The sequence below is a fragment of the Vulpes lagopus genome, chromosome 16, assembly GCF_018345385.1.
Source record: "Vulpes lagopus strain Blue_001 chromosome 16, ASM1834538v1, whole genome shotgun sequence".
NCBI classification, from domain to species: Eukaryota; Metazoa; Chordata; class Mammalia; order Carnivora; family Canidae; genus Vulpes; species Vulpes lagopus.
The window spans coordinates 26925945-26936809 of NC_054839.1; the positions used below are offsets into that span (position 1 = coordinate 26925945).

At 50.4% G+C, this 10865-nt stretch overlaps 1 protein-coding gene across 1 annotated transcript; it reads right to left on the reverse strand.

The window, feature by feature from the left end:
- Positions 1-4021: 4021 nt before the first annotated feature.
- LOC121476768 lies at positions 4022-9802 on the reverse strand. Its single transcript, XM_041730827.1, is given in 5 exon segments — positions 4022-4046; positions 4843-8215; positions 8218-8548; positions 8636-9004; positions 9749-9802. Coding segments are annotated over 5 exon segments (4152 nt in total).
- Positions 9803-10865: the final 1063 nt, after the last annotated feature.

Sequence of the window (10865 nt, forward strand, 5' to 3'; positions counted from 1 at the left end):
CATGGAATGTCTCTTTGTGATGCTGCCTTTCTTGTAGGACTTCATTCAAATTTGCTATGCATTAGCTCATATTTCAGCACTTAAATCTTATTTTTATCCTTTATGCAAAAAATATTGAAGTTGTATATTAATGGAAATGCAGGTAAGTTATTGTATATTAGGACTTCTTCACTTAGAGTATAGACAGTGAATCCAGCGTCATTCATATGAACATCCATATGAATTGAGGGGGGAGAGAGATTGCTTTATATTTTTTAATCATTTCCATCAAACCAACATTCATTGAGCACTTCACTATGTGTATGAAAGAATGAAACAGAGATGCCTGGGTGCCTCATTGGTTGAGCATCTGCTTTTGACTCAGGACATGATCCCAGGGTCCTGGGATCGAGTCCCACATCAGAGTTCCTGTACGAGCCTGCTTCCCCCTCTGTTTATGTCTCTGCCTCTCTCTCTGTGTCTCTCATGAATAAATAAATAAAATATTTTTTTTTAAAAAAGAATAAAACAACAACAAGAAGCAAAGATGTATCCTCTGTGTTCATGGAATTCACACAAAGAAAGAAAATATTTCTAACAAGTGATATTTATAAGCAAAAATTAATTCAAATAGTTGAACTTACGTGATGGATTCAGAGGAGCTTTAAATAAGACTAAATGAAGGAGTGTTCCTATAAAAGAAGTGAAAACCTTTCCAAGTCAAGATAAAAGCTGATGAACAATGCTTAGATGTGTTAATAGCCTGGTGGAATAGGGATCTCAAACAGTTTAGCATTTATAGCATAACAATGGAATGGTTGTAGCACAAATAGTACAAACAAATCAAGTTTTATAGACTGCAAAAAATATGCCTCATGGCTTACTTAGCAAATTAGCATTGATAGATTTAAAATTGTTATATAATTTGCAAATGAATATTGATATACTTTTTAAAACAATTATTATATACCTCCCAATATTCTTCTTGCCCTTGTAAACAGTTCATTTTTCTGTAGCTTCATTATTATACAACTTATAGAATAAACTTCTCAAGTTCTATGAAAAAAAAAAAAAGACCTCTATTGTATTTTCTTTGGTGAGGGGCAGATTGTATTGCATTTATGTAGCAATTTTGAAAGAAGCGACATCACAGTAATATTGAATCCTCCAATTTCTGAGCATGGCATATCCTTTCATTTATTTGTCTTTATTGATTCCTCTTATTAATGCTGTCTAATTTTTAATATGGAAGTCTTGATACCTTACACATATTTTCTTAAATTTTTCCTAAATATTTTATGGATTTTTACACTTCTATGGAATGAATTTTTGAGATTGCATTCCACTTTTCTTTAGCATACAAAAACATACTTGATACCTCTATGCTGGTTGTTTTTTTGATATCCTTGTTCATGTAGTTTTTACTCTAGAAGATTGTTTTTTAGATTCCTTAGGATTTCCCACATAAGCAATAATATCAGAAAATACAGACAGTTGCATAACTTTCTGAATTATGTGTAGGTTTTTATAGTCTTATTATAATTATAATTATTGTAATATTATTATACTATTAAATAAAAGAAATGAAAAAAAATAAAAGAAATAAAGATCAAAGTCCTTGCCTTGTGCCTATGTTAGAGGGAACATGATCTACTTTCCACCATAAACGAACATGTATTTTCCTTAGCAGAATTAGTTAAAAATAAGTAATAGGGAGGGAGGGTCAAGATGGCGAAAGAGTAGATGTTGGACCCTGGCTCACGGGTGCCAACGCGTCCCGGTGGACGCCCCAGAGACTCAGACCCCAGACAGGCAGATGCAACAAGCAAGAGGGTTTATTGGACGCTTGCGCAAACGGGCTCTCCCCCTCAGAGGTGGCAGAGCCCCGATTAGCAATTACAGGCATCTTTTAAAGGCAAAAAAACCGCGGGAGTAGCATAGCATTCAGGTTATGACATGATTGATTTCTTTGAAGGTCAACAGGACCATGTTCAGGGACTTTCCCAGTCAGGGCGAGGGGGGATAGTTTTTTTATCTCGGAAAAACAGAATGTTTTTGTTGCTTGAATTCATGGGAGGCGCCTGGATGAGCTGCCTCAGGGTTAGGCCTGGTCCCACTCACGGGAGGGGGTGGGGGTGTCTTCATTCCCTCCTCTTTGTTTGGACTGATTTTAACCTTAAAATCTTAGGGAACTTTTATTTCTTCAGTTTGAAGGACCCGATATTGTTGAGTTAGTACCAGAGCTTGGGTAATGGACAATCTGTCTCGGATGAACTGGAGCAGCCGGTTGAGGATGCAGGGGCCGAAAGTTAGCAGCAGGAGCAGGATAACTAGAGGGCCCATAATGGTAGAGATTAGGGTGGTCATCCAGGGAGACCGGTTAAACCAGCCTTCAAACCAACCCTGCTGGGCCTCTCGGTCCCTTTGTCTTTTACTTAGTCTATCTCTGAGTTTGGCCATGGAGTCCCTAATGACTCCAGAGTGGTCGGCATAGAAACAGCATTCTTCTCCCAGGGCCGCACACAGTCCTCCCTCTTTTAGGAATAATAAATCCAAGCCTCTCCTGTTTTGAAGTCCTACTTCTGAAAGTGAGGTGAGGGACTGTTCTAACTTAGAAACGGACTGCTCTAGTGTCCGAAGATCCTCATCTACAGCGGCTTGGAGTTCTAAATAACGTTGTGAGCCCTGGATCAGGGCGGCTGCACCAGTGCCCACCCCAGTTGCGACCCCTAGTCCCAGCATAACGGCTAGGGTTAGGGAGACAGGCTCACGCCGAAAACGGGTGGGATGTCTGTCATATTGATTTTCTAGAGTTTCGGCGGGGTGATAAAACACCCTGGGCATGATCTGCACCATGACACAGAAGTCGTTTGAGTTATTTAGAATCTCAGCCGATACACAGGGAGTGAGGCCTTTGTTGCATGCCCACCAAGTTCCCGGGTGGGGCACCAGGTAAGAGTCAGTCCCTAAAATTGGGGCAGTAGTACTGCAGAGTCTCTGGTAATCCTGGGGGGGGGGGGGGGTGTCCCTATGCAGGTTCCTTGTCCTGAAACTTCTGTAAGGGTAAGTTGTGGTTGGGAGTTGGGCGTGCACCCCTGAGTGCTAGTGGTGTTGTTATAGGTCCCAGGAGTAGCGATTCCCTCATAATAAGGGGGGGCCGATGTAAGGCAGAGCCAGCAGGATTGTTACGTCGGGACTGGTCTGATTAAGGGCCAGAAAAGCCCCTATGATGAGGTTAAACAGCCGTTGTCCCGTGTCGGGTGACGACCGAGGGGTTGGCGGGTGTGGCGCTCCCTGCGGCTGGGACGGGGGCCTGGCCTGGCGTGGGGGCGGCGGCGGCGCTGCCGGTTTAGCAGGAGCTCTATGACCCCCGAGGACTGTATTGGGCCTGATCGCCACGGGGTCTGGGGATTCTATTTTTAGTTTAATTTTGAATGTAAAACCATCATCTGTTCTTTCTTTGTATAACCTGAGTCCCCACAAGTATCCACTGGCCCAGTTAGTAGCCCTTTTTCCGGGTTCTGTGAAGGATATTTGTAGGGGATGACACCACCCTTGACAAGACCCATAATTAAGGGTTTTCCATTTGTTAAACGCCGGGTGAGTATAGTTAGCCTTGACAGTGATGTAATCCCAGGAGGAGGAGGGCCTCCATCCTGTGTCTCCTGTAGTCTCGCACCCCCAATTTTTACAATAGAAGTATTCCCCCCCTCCACAGGTGGGATTTAGCCTGCGATCTCTGTGGTACCCGGGACAAACATAAAAGGGAAGAGTGCTTAGCATGGCCCTTCTGTCAGGCGTGCCACATCCCCCCCATGGGTCTAATCCCAGTCGCCCCAGGGGGCTTTCTCGGTCGGGAGCCCTAGAGGTGTCGAAGTATCCCTCTAGGTCCCATGGGCTGGGGGCCCCTATTGTTAGTTTGCATAGGTCAGGATATAGATTAGGCCACCAGGTTCCCACGGGGGCGGTCTTACTTGTGGACCAGACCTCGTCACCCCTAGCCGTTAGTACCTGCCAGGTTAACTTTTTGGGGGCATGAGGGTTACCCTTGGCGTGGGAGAAGAGCGCTAGGAGAGGTAGGAATACAACAATTGTCACTGAACAATTTTTGAAAGTCTTATCTTGAACGGGTTTTGGGTGCGGTGGAGCTTCCATTGGGGTGGCTCGCCCGGTCCGTCCTGGCTGGCGTCAGCGGTGCTTGTTGATGGGGCGCGCTTGACATGTGAGGCGTGGACCCAAGCAGTAATACCGTCTACTTTTAGGGCGGTTGGGGTGGTCAGTAGTACGGTGTATGGGCCCTTCCTGCGGGGCTCAAGGGTCCTGGACTGATGTCTCCTGACTTAGACGGAGTCACCGATCTGGAACGGATGTGGGTTAGTTGCGTCTCCGGGGCGGTAGACAGCCGCAAGGGGTTTCCAGATCTGGTGCTGGATAATCTGGAGCGCCTTTAGCCTGTCCTGTAAACCGGGAGTATTAGCAAGAGGGTCAATAGCAGAATCTAGTAGGTCCGTCACTGGTGGGGGACTTCCATAGAGAATCTCATAAGGAGTTAGTCCATGACATGTGGGAGTGTTCCGGACTCGGAACAGGACCATGGGGAGGAGTTGGACCCAGTCTCTAGTGCCAGTCTCCAATGTCAATTTGGTTAGGGTCTCTTTAATTGTTCTATTCATTCTTTCTACCTGCCCTGAGCTCTGGGGTCTGTATGCACAATGTAATTTCTAATTTATCCCCAGTAATCTGGCCACCAACTGACTTACCTGGGAGACGAAGGCAGGGCCGTTATCCGACCCTATTACCTTGGGCAGTCCAAACCGGGGGAAAATTTCTTCTAAGATTTTCTTGACAACCACCTGGACAGTTTCTCGTTTGGTGGGGAAGGCTTCTGTCCATCCTGAAAAGGTATCTATAAACACTAGAAGGTACTTGTTACCATATTTACCTGGCTTGATTTCAGTGAAGTCTACTTCCCAATTAGTTCCGGGTCTGTCTCCCCTTATTCTAGTTCCCTCAGGCATCTTGAGGTGTTTGGCATTTACCTTAGCACAGGGTACACAAGCGCCGGTTACCTGTTGGATCAGGGAGGGGAGTTTGGGAATGTAATAGATCTGATCCTCTCTCTGGAGGAGTGTTTTTAATTTTTTGTGTCCGAGGTGAGTCCACCGGTGGAGGTGAGTTACCAGTTCTTTGGCCCTTTGCTGAGGCAGGACAGTCTTTCCTTGGTGTTTCCAGACCTTCATTTGTTCATCATATTCTGCCCCTATTTGCTGGACAATATCCAGGTCGCTGTCTGAGTATTCGAGAGAGAGTTGCCCTGGTATCTGGACAGCCTCTGGCACTTGTAGGGAGAGGGCCTGTGGGCCTAGAGCAGCGGCCCGTGCTGTTTCATCGGCCATCCTGTTCCCCTCTGCTACTGGGTTGCTGCCTCGCTGATGCCCAGGACAGTAAATTATACTTAATTTTCTCGGCAGAAAAAGGGAATGGAGAAGTTCTTGTATTTCTTCCCTGTTTTTGATGTTTTTTCCTGCAGAGGTCAGGAGATCCCTTCTTCGGTATATTTCTCCATGAACATGGGCAGTTGCAAAAGCATACCTACTATCGGTATAAATGTTGACCTTCTTGTCCTTAGCCTTTTTTAGGGCCTGAGTTAGGGCTATGAGCTCCGCCCTTTGAGCCGAAGTTCCAGGCTTTAGGGCACCGGCCCAGATGACAGTTTTCCCATCTACCACCGCCGCCCCGGGTTTGCGCTCACCATTTCGTAGAAAGCTGCTTCCATCAGTGTACCAGGTTGCTTCAGCATCTGGCAAAGGCTGGTCCGTCAAGTCCCCTCTGGTGCCATGGACCTTAGCCAGGATCTGGTGGCAGTCATGCATTACCAGGGAGGGGGACTCGGTTTCCGGAAGCAAGGTGGCTGGATTTAGGGATGTAACCGTTTCAAACCGTATCCGCTCGGAATTCAGTAGCATGGCCTGATAATGGGTCACCCAAGCGTTTGAGAGCCATCGATCAGGGGGCTGGCGGATGACTGTCTCTATAGCGTGGGGGGCCACCACCGTGAGGGGTTGGCCAAAAGTCAACTTGTCTGAGTCTTTAACCAGGACTGCCACAGCCGCTATAATTCGGAGACATGGGGGCCATCCTGCAGCCACGCTGTCTAATTTTTTTGAAAAGTATGCCACGGGCCTTCTCCAGGGTACCAGTTTCTGAGTTAGGACCCCTTTGGCTATTCCTTTGTGTTCATCAGCATATAGCGTAAATGGTTTGGTCATATCTGGGAGGCTCAGGGCAGGGGCGGTCAATAAGGCCCTTTTTATTTTGTCAAAAGCCAATTGTTGCTCTTTTCCCCAGTGGTAGGGGGTGTTGGATTTCGTGAGAGGATATAGGGGAGCCGCCAGCTCTGCAAACCCGGGTATCCAGAGGCGGCAGAACCCGGCACTGCCAAGGAACTCTCGTAGCCCTCTAGCGTCAGTGGGTGCAGGGATCAGGGCTACAGCCTTTTTGCGGCCCTCTGTCAGCCACCTCTGGCCTCCTTCCAGGAGATATCCCAGATAGGTCACTTGTCTCTGGCCTATTTGGGCCTTTTTGGCGGAGGCCCTATATCCTAGTTCTCCCAGTCTCTCGAGCAGGGCCCCGGTACCTTTTACACAATCCTGTTCTGTCTTAGCCGCCAGAAGCAAATCATCCATGTACTGCAGGAGGATGAGGTCCGGATGGTCAACTCGGAAGTCTGCCAAATCCTGGTGCAAGGCTTCGTCGAACAAGGTGGGGGAGTTTTTGAATCCCTGTGGCAGCCTTGTCCAAGTGAGTTGTCCTGAGAATCCCATCTCAGGATCCTTCCATTCAAAAGCAAAAATAGGCTGGCTTTGAGAGCTTAATCTTATGCAAAAGAATGCATCTTCTAGATCCAACACCGTATACCAGATGTGGCTCGGGGGCAAGGTGCTGAGTAAGTTGTAGGGATTCGGCACCGTGGGGTGTATGTCCTCTGCCCTTCGGTTAACTTCCCGTAAATCTTGTACCGGCCGGTAATCTCCTGTGCCGGTTTTTTTTACAGGCAACAGAGGAGTGTTCCAGGGCGACTGACAAGGTATTAAGATGCCCAATTGTAATAGTCTCTGTATATGTGGCCGAATGCCCTCTTTGGCCTCTTTGCTCATTGAATATTGCCGGATCGATATGGGGGTGGCCGAGGATTTTAGGTTTATAATTTTGGGTGGCTGATTAACATCTAGCCCCATTCCGGCCGTTTCCACCCAGGCCTGAGGGTAGTTAGTGAGCCATTCAGAATTTAGGGGCTGCATGGACAGTGGAGAGTCCTCGTGCAGCCGGTGTTCATCCTCTAGGCGCAAGGTCAATACCTGGAGGGGCTGCCCTTCTGCACCAGTAATGATGGCCCCTTTCTGATGAAAATAGATCTGGGCCCCTACTTTTGAAAGAAGGTCTCTGCCTAGTAGGGGATAGGGGCATTCTGGGACTAGTAGGAAGGAATGCGTTACTTGCCCAGTGCTCAGGTGGACCTTCCGTTCAGTTGTCCATCGATATAACTTGCCTCCAGTCGCGCCCTGAACCCAAGACGTTTTAGAGCTCAAGGGTCCTTTTGCCTCAGTTAAAACGGAATGTTGAGCTCCCGTATCGACCAAGAAAGTCACTAGCTGGCCCCCCACTTTAAGGGTTATCTGAGGCTCAGTGGGGGGCTCCTGGCCCTGACACCCCTAATCTTCATCTTCTAGGGACAAAACGGGAATGGGCCCTTTTTTAGGTCCCTGTGTTTGGACCTTCCTTGGGCAATCTTTAACCCAGTGTCCCCTTTCCTTGCAGTAGGCACACTGGTCTCGTTCGACCCGTAGTCTTCTTTTGTCTCCCAGGTCCTTACTCTGTTCTGACTTACTCTGCCCTGAGCCCTGTACTACGGTGGCCAGTATCCTAGTCAGCTCTTTACTTCGTCTTTTATCTCTCTTATCCTCCCGTTCCTCTTGCTCTTTACGGATTCTTTCCTCCTCCTCCTCTGGAGTTTCTCGCTTGTTAAAAATCTTTTCTGCCTCTTTCACTAAGTCCTGTAAGGTGTATCTCTGAAGTCCCTCCAACCGTTGTAACTTATTACGAATATCCGAGGCCGACTGTCCGATGAAGGACATGATTACATCTGGCTGGCGATCGTCAGCCAAGGGGTCAAAGGGAGTATACATACGGTAGCCCTCCATTAATCTTTCCAGAAAACCTGCTGGCGTCTCATCTTTCCCTGCACTATAGCACGTACCTTTGCCAAATTGGTGGGGCGACGCCCTGCCCCTCTGAGACCCGCTAGGAGTACCTGGCGATAGAGACGGAGCCGCTCCCTACCAGCAGCAGTGTCGTAGTCCCAGGTCGGGCGAACCAAGGGGAAAACATCCTCGATTTCGTTAGGCAGCTGGGTCGGCCTCCCATCCGCCCCCGGGACGCTTTTCCGAGCTTCAAGGTAGACGCGCTGTCTCTCCTCCGTGGTGAGGAGAGTCTGCAGGAGCTGTTGGCAGTCATCCCAGGTCGGCTGGTGGGTCAACAGAATTGACTCAATTAACCCGGTTAGCGCCTGGGGGTCTTGGGAGAAAGTGGGGTTATGAGTTTTCCAGTTGTAAAGGTCAGAGGCAGAGAACGGCCAGTATTGCATCTGGCCGCCCACTGATCGGAGGGGAAGTGCCCGGGAGGTCCGGACATCTTCCGACTCCCCCTCGCGCTCTCGTCGAAAGCGGAGGCGACTGGCGAGCGGGGGTGAAGCAAGGGGTCGCCCCTCTACCCCAGTAGAGTCGGGGGATGGGGCTGAGGGAGCGGGGGAAGGGGTAGGGGCCTCCGAGTGGGGCGTTGGGGGTTGGGCATAAGGGGGAGGGGTGGAATCCAAGAGAAGGAGACTGTCCTGGTCCCCTGGGAGCACAGGCGGCTCCTTAGGTTTTGGTTCAGGAGATTTTAGGGGGCAAAGCGTGGAGGGAGAGGAAGGACGGGGAATAAGGGGAGTAACGCAGGGAGGGGGTAGGGGTCTCGGGCCTGGCTTCCCCTGAGAAGGGGTGAAGCATTTTATCCAGGGAGGTGGATTTTTAGCGAGATCCTCCCAAACTATAATGTACGGCACCTGATCAAGGTGCCCATTGGGTCCTGGCTGAAAGACCAGGGCCTTCACCTGCAAGATAACATCAATATTAAAAGTTCCGTCCCTGGGGCACCCAACGTTGAAAGTTGGCCACTCTGAGGAGCAGAAGGTGACCCATTTTCGTCTTCTGACTTCGACCGAAAGGTTGTGTGCCCAGCCGACGACTTCTTTCCAGTGATCTAGAGTGAGGCTTAAGGGGGTGGTTACAGTCTATCCCATGGGTGTAGAGAAGAGGTGAGCGGTGAGGAAGAGGACAGAGAGAAAGACACAGAACAGACAGACGCACACAGATGACAGGACCAGCACAGCGGATTCAGATGGGAGCGGTCTCAAACAATGACCTTCCCTGAAGAGGAGGGAGTGCCGGGCTCCCTCCCTCTTCCAGACCACTCCGGAGTCAGACTCCAGAGCAGGACCAGAAAGACACAGAACAAACAGACACACACGAATGACAGGACTGGCGCGGCAGATTCAGATGGGAACGGTCGCGAACAACGACCGTCCCCGAAGAGGAGGGAGTGCCGGGGCTCCGTTCCTCTTCCAGACCACTCCGGAGTCCGACTCCGGAGGGGGACCAGGGGTCTCAGGGCACGTCTGCCTGCCCCGCTGGTCCAAATACAGAGTACAGCGTCCTGCAGGCACAATACAGACCCGGCACAGACCCGGCCAGGCAGACAAACGGAACGGACGAGACAAATATGACATTTAGCGAGCTCGGTCTTACCTCCTACCTGTTTTAGGATTGAGCCTGGGGGCGTCTCGGATCCCGGACGAGCCCCAAATGTTGGACCCTGGCTCACGGGTGCCAACGCGCCCCGGTGGACGCCCCAGAGACTCAGACCCAAGACAGGCAGAAGCAACAAGCAAGAGGGTTTATTGGACGTTTGCGCAAACGGGCTCTCCCCCTCAGAGGTGGCAGAGCCCCGATTAGCAATTACAGGCATCTTTTAAAGGCAAAAAACCGCGGGAGTAGCATAGCATTCGGGTTATGACATGATTGATTTCTTTGAAGGTCACACGACCATGTTCAGGGACTTTCCCAGTCAGGGCGAGGGGGGATAGTTTTTTTATCTCGGAAAAACAGAATGTTTTTGTTGCTTGAATTCATGGGAGGCGCCTGGATGAGCTGCCTCAGGGTTAGGCCTGGTCCCACTCACGGGGGGGTGGGGGGGGTAGGGGGGTGGGGTGGGTTTCTTCATAGGGTCCCCAAATCACCTGTCCCCATCAAAATACCTAGATAACCTTCAAATCATCGTGAAAATCTACGAATTTGGCCTGAGATTTAAAGAGAGACCAGCTGGAATGCTACAGTGAGAAGAGTTCGCGCTTCTATCAAGGTAGGAAGACGGGGAAGAAGAAATAAAGACACAAAAGGCCTCCAAGGGGGAGGGGCCCCGCAAGGAGCCGGGCTGAGGCCGGGGCGAGTGTCCCCAGGACGGGAGAGCCCCGTCCCGGAGGAGCAGGAGCTGCACCAACCTTCCCGGGCGGAAAGGGCCTCCCAGAGCAGGACCCAGGAGGGCGGGGATGCCCTCAGGCTCCCGGGGACACCAATAGACACCTGCGACCAGGGAGAGCCCCACACCCCGCGGCCGAGCTCCCTAAGGGCTGCAGCGCGCATGGTGGGACCCGGAGCAGCTCGGAGGGGCTCGGGCGGCGGCTCCGCGGAGGGGGCTGTGGGGCGGGAGCGCAAATCCAACAGCGCAGGCCCCAGAGCACAGGGCGCCGGGACACAGCCCAGGATCCGGCCTCCCCCCAGGACAGGCAGAGG